General features: G+C 50.5%; 11 protein-coding genes across 11 annotated transcripts; 8 read left to right on the plus strand and 3 right to left on the minus strand.

Annotated features, from left to right (window-relative positions):
* Nucleotides 1-1255: 1255 nt before the first annotated feature.
* Nucleotides 1256-2755, plus strand: PtrM4_020440 (FAP domain containing protein; the record flags this gene model as incomplete). The annotated part of the gene is made up of 1 exon (XM_001931897.2): nt 1256-2755. One exon carries the CDS (start codon nt 1256-1258, stop codon nt 2753-2755), a length of 1500 nt encoding a protein of 499 aa, XP_001931932.1.
* Nucleotides 2756-3431: 676 nt separating this feature from the next.
* Nucleotides 3432-4832, minus strand: PtrM4_020450 (Zn-ribbon nucleic acid-binding protein; the record flags this gene model as incomplete). Its single annotated transcript, XM_001931898.1, has 2 exons — nt 3432-4126; nt 4184-4832. 2 exons carry the CDS (start codon nt 4830-4832, stop codon nt 3432-3434), a joined length of 1344 nt encoding a protein of 447 aa, XP_001931933.1.
* Nucleotides 4833-5997: 1165 nt separating this feature from the next.
* PtrM4_020460 (uncharacterized protein) lies at nt 5998-6279 on the plus strand (the record flags this gene model as incomplete). Its single annotated transcript, XM_066103400.1, has 1 exon — nt 5998-6279. One exon carries the CDS (start codon nt 5998-6000, stop codon nt 6277-6279), a length of 282 nt encoding a protein of 93 aa, XP_065965602.1.
* A 113-nt stretch (nt 6280-6392) lies between these two features.
* PtrM4_020470 (uncharacterized protein) lies at nt 6393-6692 on the plus strand (the record flags this gene model as incomplete). The annotated part of the gene is made up of 1 exon (XM_001931899.2): nt 6393-6692. One exon carries the CDS (start codon nt 6393-6395, stop codon nt 6690-6692), a length of 300 nt encoding a protein of 99 aa, XP_001931934.2.
* A 1851-nt stretch (nt 6693-8543) lies between these two features.
* On the plus strand, nt 8544-10429 carry PtrM4_020480 (Med15 multi-domain protein; the record flags this gene model as incomplete). The annotated part of the gene is made up of 2 exons (XM_066103401.1): nt 8544-10332; nt 10374-10429. 2 exons carry the CDS (start codon nt 8544-8546, stop codon nt 10427-10429), a joined length of 1845 nt encoding a protein of 614 aa, XP_065965603.1.
* Nucleotides 10430-10745: 316 nt separating this feature from the next.
* On the plus strand, nt 10746-13773 carry PtrM4_020490 (uncharacterized protein; the record flags this gene model as incomplete). Its single annotated transcript, XM_066103402.1, has 2 exons — nt 10746-10967; nt 11044-13773. 2 exons carry the CDS (start codon nt 10746-10748, stop codon nt 13771-13773), a joined length of 2952 nt encoding a protein of 983 aa, XP_065965604.1.
* A 2746-nt stretch (nt 13774-16519) lies between these two features.
* On the plus strand, nt 16520-19051 carry PtrM4_020500 (Dimer-Tnp-hAT domain containing protein; the record flags this gene model as incomplete). Its single annotated transcript, XM_066103403.1, has 1 exon — nt 16520-19051. One exon carries the CDS (start codon nt 16520-16522, stop codon nt 19049-19051), a length of 2532 nt encoding a protein of 843 aa, XP_065965605.1.
* Nucleotides 19052-20364: 1313 nt separating this feature from the next.
* Nucleotides 20365-22325, minus strand: PtrM4_020510 (Ggt, Gamma-glutamyltransferase; the record flags this gene model as incomplete). The annotated part of the gene is made up of 3 exons (XM_001931900.2): nt 20365-21627; nt 21678-22046; nt 22095-22325. The coding sequence occupies 3 exons, from the start codon at nt 22323-22325 to the stop codon at nt 20365-20367; spliced, it is 1863 nt and encodes a 620-aa protein (XP_001931935.2).
* Nucleotides 22326-22648: 323 nt separating this feature from the next.
* Nucleotides 22649-23018, plus strand: PtrM4_020520 (uncharacterized protein; the record flags this gene model as incomplete). The annotated part of the gene is made up of 2 exons (XM_066103404.1): nt 22649-22736; nt 22786-23018. The coding sequence occupies 2 exons, from the start codon at nt 22649-22651 to the stop codon at nt 23016-23018; spliced, it is 321 nt and encodes a 106-aa protein (XP_065965606.1).
* Nucleotides 23019-23040: 22 nt separating this feature from the next.
* PtrM4_020530 (PrfA, Protein chain release factor A) lies at nt 23041-24006 on the plus strand (the record flags this gene model as incomplete). Its single annotated transcript, XM_001931901.1, has 1 exon — nt 23041-24006. The coding sequence occupies one exon, from the start codon at nt 23041-23043 to the stop codon at nt 24004-24006; it is 966 nt and encodes a 321-aa protein (XP_001931936.1).
* Nucleotides 24007-24182: 176 nt separating this feature from the next.
* Nucleotides 24183-25142, minus strand: PtrM4_020540 (uncharacterized protein; the record flags this gene model as incomplete). The annotated part of the gene is made up of 1 exon (XM_001931902.2): nt 24183-25142. One exon carries the CDS (start codon nt 25140-25142, stop codon nt 24183-24185), a length of 960 nt encoding a protein of 319 aa, XP_001931937.2.
* Nucleotides 25143-26253: the final 1111 nt, after the last annotated feature.

A 26253-nucleotide genomic window follows, 5' to 3' on the forward strand; every position in this document is an offset into this window, starting at 1 on the left:
TGTGGCGCACGCGGAGACCCATGGTCATTTGTGAAGGTCGTGTTCATTGCTAAACCATGCAAGGCACATCATGAGCTTCATTCGTCACCGAGTAATGGGCGTTCCAATAGCGACCCACTAGCTACGACGCGAGCTGTCACTCGCGCCACGGAGATCACTCCTACACCCCGGCAATACTACCAAGGTAGCAAACCAAGTTTGACATGCTGCGTGAGATGACAAGAGCCGAAACAAGTCCGCCTCGTAAAGAAACTTTACGTACGTATACCCTTCGTCGATCAGACTGGTGACCGTTGAGATGCGGGGAGCATTGCATGTCAAAGTTCACGAGTTCCAGCTGTAACGGTAGAGATGAGGAATTCTTGTGAGGAAAGCCCACAAGTGCTAAGTATCTAGGCTAATGCAATGGTGTCGGCGAGCATTGTAATGTTGCAATGGCGAGGCAATTGCGCGGCTAGGAGGATACCGTCTGCCGTGCCTAGATGGATCGGCACAAGGGCGCCGTATCGGGTGGCTATGCAGGTCTGGCCGCCGACCGGTCGAAATTGCACCCCTCTTCTCGTCACTATGCCCATCCGTACAACACCGCCATCCGCGACTCGTCATTACCGGAATCATTTCTGAACATGACCGTTCTTGCATACCGAATACGAGGGCTGACTCCTTACCTCTGGGCACAACTCCCCAGCCTCTTATTTTTTTCTTGGACGTCTGTATATAGGGACTGGTCGGGACTTGAGACTCCGCACCTCGACTGACCACACGTCGCCTCACTTTCCCTCCCGTATTTTGATCCAGTGGAACGACAAGGTCCTGCCGAAATTCCATGGTGACATTTCGCGTTTTCCTCCAACAGCTTGTCTCGATACTTCAGATACCGTTGATTGTTCGTAGCAAGCCGGACGCGGAACCTCGAAGATCCATCAAGTTAAGGATGCATTGCCCAAAGATTGTCTCAATCTCTTCCAACGTCAAGCTTATGGGCAAGCTCATAGAATGTTGTTAGGAATCCATCCTATGGCTGTAGCTTGTTGTTTGCATGCACGATACCGGCTGAGAACCGTTTGCTAGAGCACAAAGTGCGTTTGCTGTCTCAGACTGTAAGACAACTGCTAATATAGGAAACGCCTGCTGCTTTCACGGTTTTTCTTTCGTCTTTTCCTTACATCTCGTTTCTCAGCCATCTCTCTTCCGTATAGCACATACCCGGTTGACCATATCTCGTTTTTCCCCTTTCGTTCACCCTAAATACATCATGACCACTCAAACCAGCAGGACTTGCGTGCTTCCTGAAGGCTTGCGCTATTACCTTCTACGCCAGAACGATGTGCGCGGTAGTGTAATCGTCCCTCTCGTACCCGCAGATCAGCTACCGTTCCTTCTTCACGGGGTTCCGCGCGAGCTGACACACCGTCAAATGTCAGACCAAGGCTGGAAGTTCCTTTCCGAGACCAACGAGGCTCCTATGCTGCTCTCGGTACAGGCACCTCAGCCAACCGCAACCCCCCGATACCTGGCACCGGACCACCATGTGCGCGCCGTACCGCAACCCGCAATCGCGGGGAAAACTCGTATTGACCCATTGCCCCATCCGACACCTGGTCCCGAGAGTGTGCGAGAAGACCGGCAAGACTCAGGTCTGGGTCTTTCTGAACATCCTTCATCCCTGATCGACAAGCTCGCGTCTATCTACCCGAAAGATGCGCAGCGTCTGGGATACCGTGCCTCGAACTCCTCCGGCGCTGAGCCCGACCCATTCAAGAAAGAGTTCACTAAACCGTGGCCTTCCGGCATTGAGCCAGACTCTTCGAAGAAGGAGTACTGCACACATTGGATAAGGACAGGCGAATGTAGCTTTACAGCCGTGGGTTGCAAGTTCAAGCATGAGATGCCGGGCATTGAGAAGCTTCATGAGCTAGGCTTCAGAAGCATTCCGCAGTGGTGGAAAGAGAAGTCTGCCATCGGCGCGAGGGCCCCCACTTGGATGCAGCGAAGGCTCGCAGGTAACGATGATGCAGACCGCGCTGCCGAGGCGCGTGACTTTCCCGATCCTTCGACGTTGTTCAGGAAGATGACACCCAAAGAGCGTGTGTCTATCATGAGAAACGAAGAGCCGAAACACCAGGAGTCACACAGCTTTCTTAAGCGCATCGATTCTGTAATGTCGCCTGAGACTCCTTCAGCACCTGTATCGGCCGCACGACGTGATAGCCAGATGTCGAATCTGCTCATCGACCTTGACGAGACACCCGCGCCCCTGCCTAGCCCACAGCTGAGCCAGGCCACGATGACTAGCAATGACTCTAGCGATGACGAGTCCCTACCCGCTCGACCCATCCCATCCAGCGACTTGAATCCCAAGCACTCCCCGCGCATCGGGCGCCGTCCTGCAGACAAGAACGAACAAAAGCAGAAACTCAAACCATGCCCACCCGCATTCGCCCCGCACCGCCGTCGCTCCTCTCTCTCCATATACGATTCCAGCCGCAAGACTACCATCACCACCATCGCCGCCGAACCCACCACCAAAGCCCCCGCTCCGACCCAGCAACCCCGCGCTCCGATAACTACCATCCGACGCACCGACCCCGCACCCACGAAACTCTCTGGTCTCTCAGCTTCCAAGTATAACTGCATCCCCGCTCTTGACCACAGCTGTACCGCTCGCGAGCAACCCCCTCGGCCCAAGGTGCACCGCGGCAAATACAATAAGCTCAAGGGAGGGAAACATGGCAAGTTGTCGGCTGCTGTATAGGGTAAGGTGAGTTAGGGCGGTGAGCAGTATGCAGGGGCGTGCCCGCGTGTATTTGTGCGGGGGAGGGAGTTGGCATTGGCGCACTTCGTATCTGCGAGGTAACGCTAGGCGATATTTTATGCTGGAATTGAAGAGGAAGTGGAAAGGCATATATGCATGATATAATTGGTACATGTATGCTAATCGGCGTTTAAAGCGTGTATTGTATTATTAAAGTTGTCTTACCGAGGTTTTATCATTCTCACGTTCCTTTCATTAGACTTTTGATTTAACCGGGGTATCACATAGCACAGCACAACATATGTTTAAAAGTTGTTGATAGCGTACCTAGCAGAACCAAAATACCTGATAATACATCAAGCCCACGAAAAAAAAAAGACGTCCCGGGTGTGAACCGATGTGTGGTCGATTCCCAAAAGACTGATTGTTGCTGGAGAAGTGAAGGCTAATAAGTCAAGTCGCCAGATTACGCCGATGATGATGCCGCTTCGTATCAATGCCCACCTCCCTCCCTCCCTGACAAAACGAAATTTGCGATAAAAGAAAAGCCGTCATAAACTCCTTTGCGCCGATAAGATTCCTTTGGGTGTAGCAGTAGTTCTGCCGCGCCGTGATGGATAAAGATACCTGCCGAAAAACATGCCTATTTCCAGACAAATTCAACGTGTTCATCTCATCAAGCACCCCACTTCTTGACAGCATCACCCAGCTCTTTCGTCAGCCCCCGTCTCACAGCCAACAATTCCTCTTTCGCGTGTTCCGCCTCCTTCTCACTACGTTCCACTCTCCCACGTAGCCCCTCGACCTCATTTCTTAATTCTTTCCTTAATTCCTTCGATGCCTCCTCCACGGTCGTTAACCTCTCAACTTCAACGCGTAATTTTTCGCCCGAAGTTTCCACAGATTCTAACCGCTCTTTCATTGCATTCATTTCGCGCTTCATGGCCTCTGATTCCTTCTTCAACGCGTCGGATTCGATTTGCAGGCCACGGTAGGCATGTGATTCTTTAGCCATACGGTGCTGGAGGTCCGTCTTTTCGGTTTCGAGGCCGTTTACCGAAGCTTTTAGTACGGCGTTTTCGTCTTTGAGGTGGTTGATGCGGTCGGTTAGCGCGCGATTTACGCGTTCTGGTGCGGGGCTCCGTGGACTCATAATGGACGAATGTGATGCTGTTATTTCGGAAAGTTTTGATGGTACGATGATTTGCTCGCTGAGGGTACGGCGGGGATGCTTCTTTGGACGGATACCAGATGGAATGCCGGGGTAATCTTCGTCGCGTTCGCGTTTAATTTTGACGTTAATACTATCTGTTGCTGCGCGTTTGATAGGCGGAGCCCCGATATCTTCGTTGATGACCCGGGATGTTAATGCTTCACGTGTTGTTAGTACAGATACATCTCCCCGGGGAAATTGTGTGTCCAACATACAGACGGTAGACGAACGTTTTGGCCGAACAGCTGGACTATCTGGCTGGAGCGGAGTAGTAGGCTCGGATTTCCTCGATGGTGGTAATAATGGGCGTTCTCCTTCATTCTGGACCCATAGACAGGCATCCCGAAAATTCCTGGTAAACATGGTGGGGTCTGCTCTTGTCCGACATAACTCTTTCACGTGTCCCGCAGCCAGGAAATAATAAAGAATCAGAGCTGAGACGCGATGTATAGCTTTTGAACCGCCCATGTCATCACCGACATCACAAAAAGGCGCATGGAAAGCAACGGTACTCGTACTATTCACGGGCTGCAGCTCATTGCTGCCATCGTCCAATTCGGCGATTCGGTAGAAGCTGACCTCGGCTTCATCTTCGTGAACGTGGGCCGTCACACGATCAGTCGGTTCGTCGTCGTCTCCCGCGGGTCCTGGTGCATAACCGCCGATGACGAGTAATTGTTTGTGGGTGGAGCGGCCAAGCGACCGCCAGATGGCTCTGCTGATAGTGAAGCTCTCATCAAACTCGATCCAATGGAGCCTTGCGGCGCGCGGTAACGCGCGAAAAGGCGCAGCGAAATTGGCGCGAGCCCAATTCTGCACATTCTCGTTTGTGAGGGGTGATCTTGTCTCATTGAAGTCGGTCATTGTGGCGGTTGCTTTGAGCGCGCCCGTGATTCGCAGACGGCGCCTCGCACAGTGGTTCGCGGCGTCGTCGTGTCAAAAAGTTAATGAGTCGTCTGTCCCTGGTAGCGATTGATAACTGTGCGACAAGCACTCGTCTCCGCCATTCATGCCTAGTTGGTTGTTGAATCACGGCGACATGTCTGAGAAAGCTGTGTAGAGTTGACGCAACGGAAAGTCAGGCGGGAATCCTTCCGCTGCCCGTTATTTGCGGGGCTGGTAGTGGCTGGAAGACTGTAAGCGGAAGGTGCAGCCCTGGTGTGCTGCACCATGTTAGCAAGTCCGGCAAATCCTCGCAATTGGAAACGCAGATAGCAGAATGTGTGTAATCTGTTCTGGATCTTGTGTTGGCTCAGTTGTACTGTATGCATCCGATAAGCACCGTAGAACGAGCGACTCGTTCAATGCCAAAACAGACAGCGCTTGCACCATTGGATCACCAGTTGCCCATCGCACCCTTCACCCCGTGACGATATGCAGACGTATGTGCCTCGATCTGGCCATAGTGGTCTAATACTTAGAGTTGGAAATAAGGTTGAACCATGCGACAGAAATGGCTCAGTATGGCCGTGTTTGGCAACTCTGGCATGTCCGACGCCCGGACGAGCAGTTCCCTGATCGTTCATCGGCAGTTTAGCATGTCGGTTAGCGGTTGCGACGATCCATCTAATGATTTCTTTTGTATCCTACACGCCCAGTTCCAGCCATAAACCATTTCGTTGCATTGCAATGTGGTGAAAGGGTGATGAGTTGCCGTTTCTCAATCCGGGCGGCATGTACCGGCTTGTCAAGAGATGAGATGGAGAAACCCGCGTAACGACTCCACATGTAATCGTCTTCTAACCGTCACGCCGTTATGGGGTCGATCGGACCGAGGTATGATTGGCGAAATATGTGGCAACACTCCCAGGATGCCCGATAAAGCAATCAGTGACGACTGACGCGTCGACGTCATCGCTTTTTTTTTCTCATCACGTGCGCCTGCCGGGGGGGGGGGGGGCAATTGCTTCACCGACACAGCCAGCAACCAACCATCGTGGCGCCCCATCGCTCTCTGACGTTGAAACTGATCGCCCTCGCATTCGCAATTTTCCTAAGATCGTCCATATTACGCGTACCAAGTTTCGTCATGCCTCGCCGGCATCACGCATCGCTATCGACCGACACCCCGTCGACGGGTACAACAACCGCAAACGCCGAGAAGGTCTCATGGCCATCGACCTTTACAGACGGTCAGCCGCTTCCTAAGATATTCGTCTTCGATCTCGACTACACGCTATGGCCCTTCTGGGTGGACACGCACGTAGCAGGCCCGCTCAAGGCGGTGGAGGGCGGTTTGAAGGTGAAGGACCGGTATAACGAGGGCTTTGGCTTCTACAATGATGTGGAGGGCGTGCTGGAAGCGGCATGAAAGCCTAGGATCATCTCCATGCGATGTAGCGACTAACATCGGGTCAGCTCAAACAGAAAAACATCCTCATCGCCGCCGCCTCCCGCACGTCCGCCCCCGATCTCGGTCGTGAAATGCTCAAGCTTCTCAGAATCCCTCGTACATCAGGGTCGTCGCGCTCAGCCATCGAATACTTTGATCATCTTCAGATATACCCCGGTAGCAAGACGACGCATTTTCAGCGAATACACAGGGACAGCGGGATCGAATACGAGGACATGCTCTTCTTCGACGACGAGAGTAGGAACAAGAACGTAGAGGTGCTAGGCGTGACAATGCAGCTCATAAAAGACGGCGTTACTAGGGATGAAATCGATAGGGGCGTGCAGGCCTGGAGAAAGAGACATGGAAAGACAAAGGCTACGGACAGTTGAGGAGGACACGTCCTTACGTACACACAGCATTGCATGTGCTGGGCTGACTTTTGGCAGTACCGCCTATCAGCAAATAACGAACCAAATAAGATACCCAATCATGACTCGATCGAGCCCCGATTCCGTGTCCTTGACCGTGTTTCCTTGGTAGCCCCCCTTGCGACCCACTAAAGCAGGCACACCTGATACCGAGCACGCTTTGCGTAACCTGCTTTTCCCTCCTCTCTATCGACCCGGTTTATCGACGTGTCCAAGTAATCATATCTGCGGCTTGATTGGGTGGGGCATGCAAGGGATTCGTGGTCATGGGTGAGGTAAGCAGGTATTTTTGGCTGCATCATGCGCTCCCTCACTTCCACGGGTCCGCTGCTGCATCCCAAAGTCAGACATGCATCTAAATTCGTGGTACCAAAAACCCATGTGTCTGGACTTTGATGTGCAAGGCTCATGTCTTCGAAAACCTGGATATGCTTTGGCGCCAAGCTTCTCACCGCCCTAGCGCATATATAAGCTCCTCCTGCTTCTAACCTCCTATTCATGTTATCTTCTATCCCCTCTTCTCCAAAAATACTACATGCATGTTTACTGGCTTTTTCAAAAATAGACCAATTCGCTTTTATGGCTGTGCTGGGTTGTGACCTTTCTGTCCTTATTGGACCTTTCCAAAACCACAGGACCTGCGACTATGGCGAGATAAAATGGCACAGCAGCAAGCTGTATGGACTCCTGCATCCTGTATCTTGTTCAAACTTTTAATCAAAAACGGTTTTCAGCAGAGCCATGCTCTTTTCTCCTCTGCTTCCACTTCCTGCAATATAGACGCCAAAAGTTCACGGATTATGGTTAATGTTCTCCTTCAAAATGGACAGGATCGATCTCCATGAGTGTCCCCACATCTTAGGAATGTTTAAATAAATTTTGGAGCCTTCTCTTGTACAATTCTACCCGTTTCAAAACCCGAAGAATCTATGTCGATGGTTTTTCAAAAGACACCACTGAAGCTACTATGACTTTTTGTGAACTCGCTGGTAGAATTCACATATGGAGGTTGCGGCTATGATATTTATGTATATGGCATGTTTCCCAAGAAAAAGGCCATGAATTGTTCTTCTTCACATTTTCCAATCAATCATCGTGAGTAAGATGTAGAATTTTCATGTCATAGTGGAGGCGACGGCTCTCTTTCATCGACGTGGTGATATCCAATTTTAGAAATATAGTGATGAAAGTCGCGTATTTTGATAAAGTGGATGGAACATAGAATGAAGTTCCAGTGCCTCACACCAAACATAAGACGTGATTTTGTTGTTTTTCGGTAAAATAGAAGGAGTGTCGGATCGTGAGTATCGGTAGAGACGTCGGCTGCTGGACACTTCGGCCCGACTTCGGCCCACCTTGCGCAGAGCTTAGGTATACCTTCGTAGCAGCTGTGTTCGTAATAAATCAATAACCATCACCGAACAGAATGCATTCCTAGTTATCGTTATTTCCTTTCAGCACTAGTGCTATAGACCTTCCAACACTGATCAGTGATTGCTTAAGGCGATCACAGACAGCAAGGTAGAAGAGACAGACCGCATCTTCGACGAACTCCCTGACGCACGACGTTATACTCCCGGGAGAAGATTCTGTGCTAAGAACAGAGCGAGGCAGAGATAACACAAAGCACTCTTAACCTCCCTCTACAGCTGCTGGTTTAGCTTAATCCGCGAACACAGAGCGCGTCAGCAACGCAATACAACTCAACCGTACGAGCGTCTCCGGACGATCCGATCACGTACAACAACAAGCGCTGGCACGACCAACCAGCGAGACAACAACACCGACAACGCGTCAACACCCGCTAGCAAGATGGCGGATAACCAAAGCGAAATAAGCTCTGCAGACTCTGCTGAAGCTCAGAATCAACTACAGAATGAGCAATCAGAACACCTCTCAGACTCACCATGGGCCAAATTTACCGCGGAACAACTTATGGAAAACTGTCCATACACAGTTGCACTCAAGGTCATCAATACAGCTCTCTGGGGTGTACCCGCACCGGCGGACGCAAATGAGACACACGCAACAACGTGGGTCGCTAAAGCTATCCACGACTACAATGTGTCAATGGCCTGGGACGATGACCTCTTCATTGACTACAAATGGGACTTTGAAGGATGGACGAAGGAGCTATTTAGCAAGGTTGAGCGTGGTACACTAAGGTCTCTTAAGAGTGTGCTACGACACCGGGGAGTATACACTGGCAACAATCACGCCAGGGTGGCGGACTCTCTCTACAACATTCTAGGTATAGAGAATACTCTTGAATGGGAACCAGCAGAGTTTCGAGCCATGAAATTCGACCAACAGTCCGAAGCGTACCAGCGCCAGCAGAGCAATAAACGCCAACAGGACACTCAGCACACAGTCTATCCAGCTGTACAACAACCACCGCAAGTACAACAACCGCCGCAATTACAACAACCGCCGCAATTACAACAGCCACCGCAAGTACCACAGCCGTCGCAATTACAACGACCGTCGCAGGGCGAGCAACAAGAGCAGTATAGAGTGAGACAAGGCGTCCAGAGCCGTTCCCAAACAATAGAGCCACAACAGCCGCTACACATGAGCGGTACGCTGGAAGGGCCTCAGCATCGACAACTGTGGGAGCAGGCCGCGCAGCCGCAACAAGGGCGTGCGCAACTACAGACACGGCCGCCAGCGACTGCATATCGCGAAGTCACGCCATTTCCGCAACAGCCAACGAACCGCGTCCCTAACAGACCACCCGAACTACCATACGACCCGTACAAGACGCTACCGCCGCGATGGTCCCGCAACGATCGACTCGACGCTAATACGATCACGCAGTTCTCTAAGCTATGGGACAATAGCAACAAGTATACAGGGAATGCGTACGATCTCCTAGACGATAAGATCAAGATCTTCTTCAGCATCTGCTGGCAGGTAGATATCCAAGAAGAGCAGTTTCACGCAGTGTTTCCCCGTATCCTTACCGGGCGTGCAGAGACATTCTACATACAGGTTGTAGAGAGAGATGACAGCTTTGCTGATGCGTACATGGCAATCAAAAACCACTTCGACCATGACGTCCATCACCAGCACTACTACACAGACTGGACGACTACAACCTTCGCTCGCACCCGCACAGAGAACCCCGACAAGGGACTACACGAGGTTCTGCAGATCCTGCTTGACAAGCTGCAGCTATGCCAGCGTGCCCTTGGCAAGAACTTTGAGGGCGAGGATGCCCTACGTACCACTGTCATCAATGCCTGCCGAGGAGTACCAGAGCTTGAGATGGCACTGTTCAAACCAGCCACAATCTGTGAAGGACTCTTCTCAGACCTACGTTCTGCAGTTGAGACACACCTTGCACGGCAACACACTGCCCAGATGGTCACAGAGGACCAATATTACTTAGATCGCCGATACAACGGCAATAGAAGAATCCGAGGTGGATCTCGAGGTGGAGGAGGATTCAGAGGCGGATCCAGAGGAGCATATCGAGGAGGCGAGCAGCGCGACGACAACGGACGAGGATTCAAGCCACGCTGGAGGAAGAAATGCTTTGTTTGCCAGAAGGAAGGATGCTGGTCTACCAACCACACAGACGAAGAGCGCAAGGCTGCCCGTACACAGTTCTTCTCTACGCTATACTTTACAGGTACACAGCCCCCCAAGGACTTCTCCGTACATCTTGCAGAATACGAAGGGATCGAGCACACTAGCCAGTACAATCAGAGAGGCTGGAGAGAGGAGGAAGACTGCGAGGATGACGACGATGACGACGTCGCGGAAGCATACCTTGAACAGCAGTTTTTCACGGAGCAATGCCTTGCAGATCAGGCGTTCTTGCACCACATCTCTGGCGACGACGTATACCGCCAAGACGCGCCATCAGCGCCAGCGTCACAGTTCCTGCTTGAAGACCGCTACACAAGATCTGTGTACCAAGGGATCCTACCGGATACAGGCGCTGCCAACGTATCCACAGTTGGCAAGGAGCAGTACCTTGCACTCACAAGGGAAGATCCTACAGTTAGGATGGATACGTCTACAGCAGGAAAGGCATCTATCAAATTCGGCAAGGGCGAGGCTACATCATCTATTGGCACTGCACAGGTCTCTACAGACATTGGGACGATCAACTTTGAGGTGCTTGACGCACCTACACCATTCTTATTGTGCCTTGCAGACATGGACAGGTTAAAGGTCTACTTTAACAACACCACAGATGAGCTAGTCCAGGGTGACGTACACATCCCTGTAATTCGCAAATGGGGACATCCTTGGTTCCATCTGAACAAAAGAGAGAGAGCAACTGTGTTCTTGACAGAGACAGTTGCGACGGCTCCATCGACGATTTGGACACCCAGCTGTCACGCGACTTGTTAAGCTCTTAAAGGATGCTGGCCATAACGACTTCGAAGAAAGAACCCTAGAAGAAGTCACTAAGTTCTGCCACCACTGCCAGCTCCACAGCTCCGCACCGCGCCGATTCAAATTCACTCTCAAGGATGATCACCACTTCAACTATGAGATCCTGGTGGATGTGATGTACCTGAGCAACAAACCTGTACTGCATGTGGTCGATTCCTCAACAGCGTTTCAAGGCGCGAGGTTCCTTAGCGCTATCTCAGCTAAAGAAACATGGCAAGCACTGCGGATACTATGGATCGACACGTATCAAGGACCACCAGACATTATCACGCATGACGCAGGCACTAACTTTGCAAGCACAGAGTTCCGCGCAGAAGCAAAGATCATGGGAGTCACATGCAAGCAAGTACCTACGGAGGCGCACTGGTCTATCGGCAAAACTGAGAGGTACCATGCACCTCTACGCCGCGCATGGGACATACTCTATGCAGAACTCACTGACACTATGTCCGACGACGCGATTCTCCAGATGGCTGTGAAGGCTGTCAACGATACTGCTGGCCCCGATGGACTAGTCCCGACGCTACTGGTCTTTGGAGCGTACCCACGAATGACTGCAGAGTCACCGCCATCCCCGTCAATGGTCAAGCGCAGCGAGGCTATTCAAAAGGCGACGAAAGCCCTACGCAAGATCACGGCAGAGCACCAAGTTGCAGACGCCTTGAACACCCGCAATGGACCAGCCACTGCAGACATGCTCGCGCTCCCACTCCAGAGCGAAGTCTTAGTATGGAGAGAGAGTGATGGCTGGAATGGCCCGTACAAGATCGCCAGTACAGATGGCCACAACGTCACTGTTGACATGGTCAATGGTCCAACGACATTCAGATCCACTGTCGTCAAGCCATACTACAGACCGGACCACCTTTGGAGCGACCCCGATGCGCCACACGCGCCGAATGAGCCGCATGAGCCGGTAGCAGTACCACCGGCAGTGCAACCACGCAGGAGAGGCCGCCCTCCAGGGTCAAAGAACAAGCGGAAGGCGCACGCGTACATCACCAAGAAGGAGCAGGACGATCTTGAGCTAGCTATCAAGCTACGTAACGATGGAGTGATCACAACCTCAGGCGCCCCCTTTGAAGCGTCTGATGACCAAGAGATCAGCGACCTCGTAGGTCGTGGAGTCTTTAAATTTGAGCAATACGACGAGAGGCTACACAGCAAGATCCGGATCTTCAAGTCACGCCTAGTACGTGAGGTCAAGGGAAAGACAACCAAGCCCTATGAGAAATCCCGCCTAGTTATCCAAGGCTACCAGGACCACGGCAAGGAGACTATTCTGACGCAATCTCCAACCATACAGCGATGTAGCCAGCGCCTGATTATGTCGCTGGCGCCCGAGATGGTACAACGCGGAATGAACATCGAGCTCCGTGACATTACGCAGGCGTATCCCCAGGCGCAGACAACCCTGAAGAGGACGATACTCGCACATCTTCCTACTGAGCTAGTCCATCGATATCCAGAAGGCACGCTACTCCATGTGATCAAGCCGCTGTATGGAATCGCTGAGGCAGGAGTCCACTGGTGGACAACGTATCACGGACACCATTGCAAGGAACTGGACATGGCAACATCGACGTACGACCCATGCCTATTGATCACGAACAGCGACGACGCAGGCATCTTCGGCATCGTTGGCATGCAGACAGACGACACTCTCATGCTCGGGACACCAGCGTTCTCGTCACGTGAAGAGAAGAAGATCCAGAAGGCAGAGTTCAGGTCAAAGCCAAAAGCAAGGCTGACACCAGAAGTGCAGTTAGACTTCAATGGATGTACACTCACGATGGACGCCAGCAGAGTCTTGACCCTTAGGCAGAAAGGACAAGGAGGAAGGATCAGGCTTGTGGATATCAGGGCACCCGACCGCGCGCAACAGTACACCGAGCAGCGCGCCCGCGGAGCGTACATCGCATCAACATGCCAACCAGAGGCGTCATTTGACCTGTCCGTCGCTGCTCAAGCTCAGCAACCATCAGACGAGGACATCAAGGCACTCAACAAACGCCTGAAATGGCAGATGGAGAATCTCGATCGTGGCCTGCGCTACGTCACTGTCAATCTTATGGAGGCCAAGTTGATGGTCTTTGTGGATGGCTCCTTTGCCAACAACAAGGACCTCAGCTCACAGCTAGGCTTTGTCCTTATGCTCGTCAACGAGTCTATTGACGTCAACACCTTCACAATACAGGGCAACGTGATCCACTACAGCTCTACAAAATGCAAGCGCATCACACGGAGCGTACTGGCCTCAGAGATCTACGGCATGGTCAACGGCTTTGACATAGGCATTGCAGTTGCAACCACGCTGAGGATAGTTACAGAACGACTTAGACTACCTGCAATTCCCTTGGTTATCTGTACAGACTCGTACTCCTTGTACGAGTGCCTAGTAAAGCTTGGGACGACGAAGGAAAAGCGTCTCATGATCGACATCATGGCGCTGCGCCAATCATATGAGCGTCGCGAGATCACGGAGATCCGCTGGATCAATGGTGAAGACAATCCTGCAGACGCCTTCACCAAGGCATCGCCAAACCGCGCTCTTGAACGCTTTATTGACGGCAATAAGCTGACAGTCCGAGTAGAGGGATGGGTGCAGAGGCCGACAAGCTTTGATGGTTGATGCTACACACAGTTACCATCAACACATACTGTCACTACCGATACAAGCAGAGTTACTAGCTACCCAGAAAGAAAAGACTTCCAGTGTCGGATCGTGAGTATCGGTAGAGACGTCGGCTGCTGGACACTTCGGCCCGACTTCGGCCCACCTTGCGCAGAGCTTAGGTATACCTTCGTAGCAGCTGTGTTCGTAATAAATCAATAACCATCACCGAACAGAATGCATTCCTAGTTATCGTTATTTCCTTTCAGCACTAGTGCTATAGACCTTCCAACAAGGAGAGAAATAAACCTGATAAGTTTTCAGAAAGAATAGGAAATAACCAGAAGCCATCGTTCCAAATTGTGGACGTTTTGAAGAAAAGAGAACTCCAGTCATTTGTTGCCTCCGGTACTTTTTTAATACAGATATCTGGTGGATAATTTTGTGGAAGAAAGGAGGAAGAGAGGAAGACAGTGACAGGTATTTATATGCATTTCAGACAGTACAGTGCTCCATGTACCACCAGCCAAACGATTTGAGAAAAGAGAAATACTCAGGAGGCTTTCTAGGGAGAGTGTGGAGTTTCCGAGGACATTGGGAACATGGTGTCTTATTTTAAGAAAGAGCAAGGGAAGACCGCCGATATTACATGCTTGATTTTGAGGTTTTGTTTGGGAATTCTGGAAAACGTGGTGGAAAGAGGTAAGGAAGAGGAGCGGAAGGAAGGAGGGTATTTATGTGTGTTGGTTGCTCTTAGTTTCGAGCAACCGTACGTACGTGGCGAGCACGTGACTACGTGCGTGGCCCGTGCCGTGGGGTGGGATTCAGTTCGTACGCGAGCTGCAGCCCACCTCCTCTAATCAATCATAACCATCTACTTCAACTCGTTGCAACGACCGTTACTTGATTCAACCTCACCTTTGCCGTATCAACAATGTGACAGTGCCAACGCGTCGTCCTTCATGATTTCGTTAAGCTAACAATTTTTAGTAATAATAAATAGAGAGTATGTTTATAGAAACGCGGGAGACTCCCAGAACATAAGATACATGCTTGTCGTTTTTTTTTTGGAGTTTAAAAAATAGAAGAGGATAGCAACAAACATGCAGTAGTCCATCTCGCTTTTGAGATACCAAACACAGGGGATTTTTCAAATAGAGGAAAGAAGAAAGGAGAGAGAGAGAGAGAGAGAGAGATTTTGTACAGCGGCGACAGCACGCCCCGCACCATCGCGTTTTTCTTTTCTTCATTTGTTTTGAACAAAACAGGAAAGAAAAGTGACAAGTAAAAAGGCAGAAAGCTCCCAGAGCTCATCGATGTCCTCCTAGTGTTTTTAAGAAAGACATGTAGATATATGTGTGGAAAGTTCAGAGGGAAACCACATGCATAAAGGTTAGTTATGACATTTTTACACACAGAAAAGTTTTGGAAATCGGTAGAGTAGGTTTCGCCACTTCAGAGAAAGACATACACGTGTATGTATTGTGGCAGAGGGATAGTCTCAATAGTCAGAAGAGAGGCTGCCGACCCGCAATCGGTAGAGAGTAGAGAACAAGAAGGTATCCGAGTAACAATCGGTAGTATTAAGAATGGTCTCCAAAAAAATGATGATAAAATGATCCGATGATGTCGAGCTCCTCTACGCGGAGTCGTCCTAAAATACTCAACCCTAGCGCCGATTACCTAACGCCGAACACGTGACAAGCTACTACACCACAGTATGCTTTTTTAGATCGTATGGGCGTCTTGGTAGTTTTTTTTAAAGAAAGAAGAGACCTAGTCGTTCCTTAGTGTGTTAAGGAAGTAGTTTTAGAAAGGTAAGTGGAAAACCCATAGATACATACTAGATTTTTAGGAAGTCATTCTCTCACTTCATTTGGAGCTTAGAGCCTGTTTTGTTTCGGAAAAGCATAAAAAATTGACGTGACCGTTTTATGTTTTTGACAGAAAGAATGTAGAAGGGGACTGTTTAGGAAAGAAGTTGGGTAAGGTGAGAAGTTTATATAGCCACCCGCTGGTAGCGCGGAAAAGATGCGTCTGCGCTCAAAGGGCTGATGTGCCGAAATCTGACTCCTTGTGTATTTTGAATGAACCTCCAAATGGTCCGACGACATCGCTGTTTTTTTTCTAGAAAGCTTCTAAGAGCGATCTCTCGTTTTAAGTATTACAAAGCTGCTCACACGATTCGCACAAACATGTTCCATTTGTTTTCTATTTTTGAAACTTCTCACACACAGCGCAGCAGTTATGGAGAGGAGACGTATAGGTTTTAGTACATATCAACCTTCGCCCAGATTTATTCTAGTAAAGAAGAGAAATCAGAGGGAAGAACGAGCATACTTGTCAACGAGCGAGCCGGCTCGCTCAGCTCGCTCGGCTTGGACGTTTTGACCAAGCCGAATGAGCTGAGCGCGCAGTGCGCGCTTGCAAGCCGAGCGAGCTTAGGGATAGGCGCTCGCTCAGTCAGCTTGCTTAGCTTGGTTGGATGGGGCGGTTGGAAACTTGGGGCTGAAGGACTTGGTGGAGGGGCAATCTCACGATGATTTTTAGGTGTAGTGCGTAAGTTCGAAACCTAGTTATAACCTAAAATACACTCTTTTTTGCTATATTTCTAGCAAATAAGCTACTAAATTTCCGGCTAACGGCCTGGCAACAATATTCTCCTTCTGCGACACTTCACTTACTACTTATCACCCACCACACTCACCTATACTCCATCAACGCGTCTCTATTTGCAGCTATTATCTACCTCGCCGTTGCTATAATGCCAGCAAAAAGAACACGCGTTAATGCTCTAGAAATCGCGACAACTTCGAAGCGCCCTAGAGTCGCAGCGCGTCATCGCGGGACTGCCAGCCAACCTGTGCTAGTCGATACTCGGCCATTCTCACCATCTCCACCTCCTCCACCGCTGTCGCCGCGTCAAGCTCTCGTCGCCGCGCCACAAGCACCAAATTTTGAAGCGACCCTCCGAGAGTCGCGCGCCGAAGAGACAATCATCCCACCACCTGAGGGCAGCGAGCATGCCACTGTTGCAGCTTCAGGAGCAGCTAGCGAGGCTGTCGACGAGGGTTTCGTATGGGTAGAGGACAAATACGACGGCTTTAATTGGAGTCGCTACCCAAAGCACTGCAAGCCGCCCACATCACTTTCGAACCGAGCAAGCTGGGTATACAGCCATGGCTATCGCATCGCCTTGCGCAGCAACGTCGCAAAAGTCACGTGGATCTGCCACTATTGCTATAAGCACAAGTTCACTACTGTTGGCCGTGGCATACATGACGTCTCGCAGTCTCCATCAGCGCCAGCACGTCATCTCGGAGAAGACAAGAAAGGTCATGGCTTGAAGCCTCCAAGTAAGCGCACTACCGTCGCTCCTCGGAAAGAAACTCTCCTCGAACGCGCCCTTCAGAAGGGCTGCTCTCAGGCTGTTGCCAACGAGCTTACCAACTTCAATATACAAGAGTTTAGGCTTGCGGCCGTCACCTGGCTCGTCGAAAACAACCTCCCACTCTCACAATTCGAATCATCGTCTTTTCGCAATATGATACAATTAGCTAGCGTAGAGGCAGAACGAGCCCTGTGGGCATCTCATAACAGCGTCTCACGATACGTTATACGCCTGTACAACTACCTGTTACCAAAGGTTGTCGCAAGCCTTTCAGAATCAATGAGCAAAGTCCATATAAGCTTTGACGGATGGACGACAAAAGGTGGCAAGCGCGGTTACTTAGGTATCGTCGCCCACTACGTTGATAGCTCTGGCGAGCTCAGGGACTTGCCTATTGCGCTCCCACAACTGACAGGTGCCCACACCGGCGAGGCCATGGCTGAGGTCGTGATGGCAATATTCAAGCAGTTCGAAATCACTGTGGGCAAGCTCGGTTACTTCGTCCTCGACAACGCACATAACAACAACACCACGATCAACACTCTCGCCTTGCAGATGGGCTTCAGCGCTACCGAGCGTCGCCTTCGCTGCGGTCCTCATACGCTTAATCTCATTGGCCAGATGCTACTCTGGGGTGAGGAGAAAGAGTCCTACGACAACGAGGAGACTGAGCGCGTGAACGAAGCTGAGAACATGGCTACTTGGCGAGGCGATGGACCATTAGGAGTGCTTCTCGCGGTTATCAACTACATCAAAACACCACAACAGTACGCTCTTTTTGAGAAGTATCAGAAGCTCGCTATTAGGGACCAGCCTGTCAACGCGCCAACAGAACAGCACAAAATCAAGGAGCCCGTCAAGCCAGTTGTTACTCGCTGGAACTCTTACGTTTCGTGTTTTGAGCGCGCTGTTGAGTTGCAATTAGCGGTTAATGGGTACGCCAACTACCATATTCAGAAGATTGAAACTGAAGACGCGTACGCCCGAAGTCGTAACAACAAGCTGCCTGCAGCGCCGGATTGGATGAGGTCTGATGGGATCAATGCCCATGACTGGCAGGTGATTGCTGAGTATATTGATGTGCTCAGGCCACTGAAACAAGCTACAAAACGGCTTGAAGGCCGCGGCAAAAGCGGTGCTTTTGGAGCAATCGCTGAGGTTATTCCAGTATTTGAATACTTACTTGGAGTCTATGAGGACCGCTTGCAAAGCTATGAAGACGTCATTCACGATGAGCATACAGAGTCACCCGAAGACCACCTTGCTATCAACCTCCGCGCTGCCCTAGTTAAAGCCCGCGAGTACTACAACAAGCTCGACCTCTCGCCAGCTTACTATGCTGCTACAATCCTTCATCCTCGCTACAAAAGCTACCTTGACGCAGCGTGGGCGGATAAGCCTGATTGGCTAGAGAGCAGCAACCGCAAGTTTCAACATTTGTGGGCGGAGTACAAAAGCTTACCGAAGCCGCGCTTACGCCCCAAAGTCAGGCACAATGATATAGACGACGCTATCAACAGCTTTATTGAGCCTGCAGGGCTTACGGAGAACGAGGAGGATGAATATGAGGCTTGGAAACGCAGCGAACCGATCGCTAGCGAGGGCGTCGACCCTATAAAATACTGGGTAGGACTCCGCGATCGCTACCCCAGCCTTAGCAAATTTGCTATCGACATGCTATCAATCCCAGGCTCAAGCTGTGAGTGTGAGCGCTTATTCAGCGAGCTGGGTGACCTCCTCGAGCCCCGTCGGCGCAGCATTTCTCCGCAACTTCTAGCAGCAATACAGTGCGATCGACGATGGATAAGAGCTGGATTTGGCAGTGGTGAGGTGCCTGTAAAGGAGGCTATCAGCGATGAGGAGATGGACGCGAAATACGGTGTACATAAGTGGGATATTAGCTGAGAAACTCAACACCAAGGTTTCTATATAACTTTCCTAATCGGGACTGAGCCCATCAAGCCGAGCGAGCTGACAGCCCTGTTTCAGCCAATCCGAGCGAGCCGAGCGAGCTGCTGGCCTCCGCTCAATTGGCTGAGCAAGCCAATTGGCTGAGCTCGCTCAGCTTGCTCATTGACATCTGTGAGAACGAGGCATCCGGGACAAATTCCTTGCTTTCTGGTGAAGGAGAAGACCCGGGGAAGAAAACACCGCATCCATACCTGTTTTTGTGGTTTTGAAGCACAGGGAAGTCATACCCAGTCTGCAAAGCAGATTTTGGTAGACAATCTTATAAAGTAGATGGGTAGTAGTTTTGAGGCAAAGGCGGAAAGGAAGAGCTGGAACCAGCATATCTCGAGACCCTGATAGTTTTCAGAAAACAAAGGGGCACATGTGTCCATGAACTCTTGTTTTTAGCTGAAAATGTGGACAGAAGGTATACTTGAGTATTTGAGAAAAGATCTGGAAGAAAACATAGTATTCATTTTATTTTCCATAAAACCAGCCATTGAAGTTCATCGGCTACTTTTGAGAAAGAAGAGAAAGAAGATGAGGGTACAAGGAGAGTGGTGTATATAAATGCCTCAGAGAAAAGGCAAAGCAGGAATCTTCATAGAACGCATTGTCAGAGTTTGAAGGTGCAAGAAAGCATGGCTAGCGCGGGCAAGTTTTAGAAGTATGAAAGATTATGAAGTAGAGAATGGAGAACTTGGTAGAACTCGGAATTATTTATGTAGAAGTTCTGCCAAGAGAAGACAGAGCGGCCATAAGATCTTTACCCCGATATTTTGGGGAAGCTGAACATATGTATGTACTAGTGAAATTTTCAAGAAGTGAGTTGTTTTCTCGTATACGGCAGATTTTAGGAGAAAGAAAGAAGAGAGGTGCCAGAACATTGCAACATGAGATCGATGTTTTGGTAGTGCTTCCTATCAGACTTGCTTGTCGCGACTTTTAGATGCTAGGAACACGGCCCAGGACATGCGCTGCTGCTGTGTATCTTGTAACCTGCTTCGGACATGGTACTGGCACTTGTGATTTTAGATAAACAGAAGGAGATAATGAGTTGATGAAAGAGGGAGATAGAGAGGGTGAGAAAGATGATCTTATATGGCACGGACTTGAGATGACGGGCGAATGTGCACGTGACGTGTGCGAGTCTTCAGTCGTAGATTCGTTACAATATCGCGTTTTGCAGAAACCAACGTATTATGGTAGTCGCTAACCTTCATAAACTTCATAAATCGTTCCTAACATTTTCCCCTCTTGGCAGCTATTTACAACGGCACCGCCGCCCCATCACCTCGCTGATCACTGCCACCACTCCACACTTGCACACCGTCATCCACGTGATGTCTGATAATCTGGCCTCGACCGAACATGCCGCGTTTGTAGCCACTTAGCTGTTCCACATTGTGGCCGAGCGCTTGTAGCTGCTTCACAACCTTCGGATCGATGCCTTCTTCTAGGTAAATCGTCGCATCCGTCATTGTTCCATCAGCGCTGGGCATACCAGCCCCAATACAGAAGCGTGGAGAGTCCAACGCAGCCTGCGGGTTGAGCTTGAAGACCTCCTGGTTGAGAAGAACTTGTACGTGTCCTTGAGGCTGCATAAAACCGCCCATCACGCCGTATACGGAGTGTAGACTCCCGTCGTTGAGGTTGGTTGTTAGACCGGGGATGATGGTGTGGTAGGGTCGCTTCCTGGGCGCTAGCACATTGGGGTGGTCTTTGTCAAGGCTGAAGTTCGCGCCGCGGTTCTGTAGCGTAAATCCGCAGCCTTTGGGAACAATACCCGTGCCAAACCCGCCATAGTTGCTGTTGATGAAGGAGATAGCGTTGCCCTCTGGATCTGAGCAGCAGAAATAGACGGTGTCACTTTGTAAATGCGCCGGCGAGCCATGTACAGGCGCGGAAATGGCCTTCTTTGGGTTGAAGAGCTTGGCGCGCTCTGCGAGATACTTCTCCGAGATGAGCTCGGCAGATGGTACCTTGACGACCGTAGGATCGGTGACAAACCAATGCGCGTCGCAGAAAGCGATACGCAGGGCTTCGATAAGAGCGTGGAGGTGTTCAGCTCTGTTGTGATCCTTGATGCTCCATTTTGAAATCTTCCCCTGCTTCTCAAGCTCTTGGATTATACCGAGCGCCATAAGAGCCACGATACCTTGACCATTGGGTGGGTGCTCCCAGAGCTCGATACCACCATGAGTATTCTCGCCAACACTCTGGCCGGTGTACTTTAGCGAAATGGGGTCCACAGCTTCTGAGCCGGTTTCTGCGTGATGCTTGAGATCGTCGAGCGTCAGGTAGCCACCAAGATCCTGGACCACCTTGACAAGGTGCTCGGCTACTTCTCCCTCGTAGAAGCCCTTCTTTCCGTGCTTGGCAAGTAGTCTGAAGGTGTTACCTATGGTTGGGTTCTTCATAATTTCGCCAGCCTTTGGCGCTCTGCAGCCATCCTGGGCCGACGGGTCTTTTTTGAGTATCTCATGACCGTTGGGAGAGGCACGGCGGATGTCAGCCTCGCTGTTCGCCCACTTTTTGCACGTTAGTAATCGTAACTTCAGTTGGTCAAGATCGGACTTACAAATGTCGCCGAGAGCTCAGAAACCGGAAAGCCCTTCTCCGCGAGCTCAATTGCGGGTGCAAGCACGTCTTCCAAGGTGACCTTTCCGCTTCCGAACCGCTCAACACAATCAACCCAACCAGCCGCAGCGCCAGGGACAGTCGCCGCATGGACGTGGTCCATGGGTATATGGCCGCTCTCCCCATCTGCGAGCTTGAGGTCTTTTCTGATCTTTTCAAGCGTAACGTTCGCGCCAGATCGGCCGGAGCCATTCATGGCGGATACCTTTTTGGTCTTGGCATCATAGAATAGGCAGAACATATCACCACCGATGCCGGTAGAACCCGGTTCTGTGACATTGATTGCTGCTGCTGCGGCTACGGCAGCATCCTGTCTACTGTCAGTCAAGAACAAAAGTGGTGGTGCATTACGTCATACAGCGGCATTTCCACCTTTCCTGAGGATTTCAATCCCAGCAGCAGATGCGAGAGGCTGCGTAGACGACACGATGCCCTTGGTACTATGCACTACTGAACGCCGACTGGAGAAGTGGACAAACTGCGGGTCAGGATGAGGATAGACGTTGGAGTTGGCAAAAGTAGCTTCCACCGGCTGCTTCTCGGTCTCATGGTGAATCTTGGTCCTCTTGCTTCGGCGTGGAGTAGGCATTATGGTTGAGTACTTAAGCTTCAAAAGCTCAGTGAGGCATGTAGAAGCTCACCAGCTCTATGTCCACTACATAAGTAGTGACTGACGGTTATCCCCGGAGATATCGGGTTGCCGACTTCGCTCGATCATTACCTCGGATCATATCGTAACGACCCCAATCATGACCATGACGATCTAGTGATATACGCGGCCTGGAATAGGAAGGTGGCTAGGCGGTGTAGCTCGCACCGAAAGGGATCAAGAGTCACGTGCACACGTTCCGAGCCGATCGGAATCAACGCGGGACTCTGAATTTCCAACAAACTTCACTCCATCCCACGACTATGCTAGCAACGCCCTGGATATGTCGCAACTGCCTTTCGCGTGTCGGTAGGCCGTTTTTAAGGCGCAGCATACGTCTACAAAGTACTGGTAAGTATGCCTATATGTGGAGTTTGAAAAATCTCTAATTCGACAAAAGCTGCGTCACCCGAATCGATACCTCCAGCCCTCCTCGCCAGGGCACGTGCAATTACCACTGAACACAAGGAGCTCACTGAGAAGCTCGCTAATGGCTTCGATACGCGTGCAGCAAAGAAGTTGGGTGAATACAGCCCTATCGTGAACGCATTAGGGGAGTGGGATAAGGCCAATGAGGTGAGCATGACTAGGGGCAGGGCAGGCAGGAGCGAATCGGTAGCTGATATGGACTAAGTCTGTGACAGAACTCACATCGATGATACACGACTCTACTACTGATCCCGAACTACGATCTCTTGCCTCAGACGATCTTGAAGAGATACGCACCCAACTTGTCCATGCGTCGCAAAGTCTAATCACGTCCCTCGTCCCTGTACATCCATTCGCACACTTGCCATGTTTGCTGGAAATAAGACCAGGCGCCGGCGGTTCGGAAGCTGCTATCTTCGCTGGTGATCTCTTTCGCATGTATATGGCCTTTTGCAATCGCAATGGCTTCCGCACCAACCTACTCAAATACGAAAACATCAACGGCACAACGGAAGCGGGGGTACCATTATCGGAAGCAATCATGGAGGTGGAGAACGAAAATGCATACGGCGTGTTTAGATGCGAAGCAGGTGTACACCGGGTTCAGCGAGTACCCGCTACTGAGACAAAAGGTCGCACGCACACAAGCGCCGCATCGGTTCACGTACTGCCCAGTCTACAGGAGAACTCCGCAGAGGAGCAGGATTTCGATAACCCGGAGAGCGATTACTACATCGACCCGAAAGAGGTCAAGCTGGAAGTCATGCGCGCAAGTGGTGCTGGTGGCCAACACGTCAACAAGACCGAGTCTGCCGTTCGTCTAACACATATGCCCACCAATACGGTAGTTGCGATGCAAGATTCGAGATCACAACATAAGAACAAGGAGAAGGCATGGGCATTATTGCGCGCGCGCATTGCTCAGACACGGCGAGAGAAGCGCGAAGAAGAGATGGCCAACATGCGACGAAGCGTGATTGGCGTGGCCAGGATGGGTCGCGGTGACAAGGTGCGGACTTATAATTGGGGCCAGCAACGCGTGACCGACCACCGGAGCGGCACGACTGTACATGATTTGGACGATGTAATGGGGGGTGGTCAGACACTGGAAAAGGTCATGGAAAGCGTTCGCAGCTGGCTCATGGAGCGCGATGTCGAGGCGCTGATCGCTGAAGATGTGGAAGCAAAGTGACCTCGCACACTAATCCACTTCTGCTAGACATGGGACCAAAAATCCAAATAAGAAGACTACATTCGTCAAGGCCCGAATTGCGTTATTGTATAGCTCTGACAATCTGCGCTAGCTTCTAAGAATTTATCACTGTTACCACCGATGTCCCATATTCGCTGCCAGACCCTTAATCTCTCCTACACGATGTGAGTCTCACGATTCGAAACGCTCGAAAACATCTCGGCGATCTTCTTTTCTACTTTCATGATTCCGAGGCGTACAAAACTTCCGGATGATTTGGGCATCAGAAGCAAACCAATCATTGGGTCGTCGGGTGTCTTTTGAGTGACTGGTAGAAAGAACAGATTCTTGCTTACACTGATGACTCCGACCTGGGTATCGCATGCCGATCTCGCTCCTTGCGTCAGTGCATTCTCTTCGTCAAGAAGCAAATCTGCTTGTTTTGTACGTAAAAAGAAGGTCGCTTTCGAGTCCTGCACCATCTTTCGAATCTCCTTCTTCTCCTTGGCTTCATATGGATGATCCTCATCAAGGTGCGACATATCGGCCGGCTCAAATGAGATCAAGCTGATTTCTGGAGATCGGGATTCCGGATCGGGAAACAGATCAAGGCTGTCGTTGATAGTGACGTGTAATATCTTCTCTTTTGATCCATCAAGTTCTACGTGGAGAGTAACCAATTTCCCAGAAAGATGGAGTACGCCGCTGGTAATCTGGCCGAAAGGATCGGTTTTGTTGACGAGGTTAACGTCCACACCAAGGACGACAACACACGCAGGATCTGGAACCGGCTTAGGAAACGGGCCCAAACTCTCCAACTTATCCGAGAACGGTGTTTCGTACATGTATGTCATCTGCTCAATGATAATTGGTTCGTTGATCTCGACTGCCAGACCTGCGGTTTTATCAATACCTTTTTGCTCTTCGTAAAAGATTTCGCCATCGATAGAAGTCCAGCTCCATGATGGTGCAACATAATCTCCTATTCTATTCACCCCAGAATGTGGCTTTGTTTGCCAAAGCAGTGACCAGGGCATATGCTTGAGCCAATGACCAGCAGCATATCTTAGACCTAGTGCTGGGGCAAGGTCGCGAGCAATTCTAGACATGGCCATAAGTTTGGCTGTTTTGTACATGAGGTGGTAAGTGGAGTAGATATGTACAAGAAGCTGCCAGAATCTGTGGTCGATTTGTATTGGTTCATCGTCGGGCCGTGGATTTACTTTCTGTTCCACAGTCGCGAGACATCTCCTCACCACGGATCGTATGGGGTTAAGGCAGCTGATTTCTATTGCCGTAGGTATGCCGCCAGGCAAGCTCTCACAGGCACGAAGTTGTCGGCAATCCCAAAATATCTGATCTTTGCAGAAGTGAACGACTCTAGGGGAGAGTATTCGCTCCTGTAGCACCCAACCACGCGTATTTATCGTAGCACCATCAACGCTCTGTTTCCAAAGATCTGCGGGGACCATCGGGTATGTGACAGGAGGCGGTATCTTCATAGGAGGTTGAGAGCGGGGCTGATATAGATGGATCTGTGCGGGATTCCGCTTCACAAAAAAGCCACTGCTCTCTCCGACGGCTGTTATGCTTGCTAATATATTGAGAAGACTGTTTTTTTATACTTCCGCCATGGTTGCGCCTTTCTGCATCGAGTCAAGCGCATCACCCTGTATGATACACAGGCTGTCAATCTAGATATGGCGTACACCAACTTTCTTGGTTACTTCTATAGCGTCTCTGAAGTTATCCGGTAACTGTTCAAGTCCAATGCCTACATAGAGCACATCCTTCGTTTCCGCATTCAGTAGTAAACGTTTACCATTTGGTGATCCTCAACAATAACTCAAGTCATGTAGCGAGGGAAAGGAAAGGTTTTGGTAGATTCTCTCGAATTCGGACTTTCGTTTCGTTACTGGATTCATAAATCTCGAGCAAACAGGTCGGAATCCAATGACTGTCATCAAGGGAGCAGCAAGCACCGTGCGATTGGATACATTGCTCAAGCCAGCTCTTAACAACTAACAGGGACTGTATGAATCCAGCGTCGTATGTAATCGCATCTGGTAATGGATCGTATGGTATACGGAGCGCTTTGAGGGGGCATGTGATGTATTTCACAGCCATCGAATCGGAGGATCTCAGAGTGCTGTAGAATGTGAAGACGATACCGAAAGCTCCGCACTGGTCGTGAGCCTCTTCCCTCATCCAATGGCACTGGGTAAACGTAGGGGCAAATGCATATTC

Source organism: Pyrenophora tritici-repentis, chromosome 1 (genome assembly GCF_003171515.1).
Source record: "Pyrenophora tritici-repentis strain M4 chromosome 1, whole genome shotgun sequence".
NCBI lineage: Eukaryota > Fungi > Ascomycota > Dothideomycetes > Pleosporales > Pleosporaceae > Pyrenophora > Pyrenophora tritici-repentis.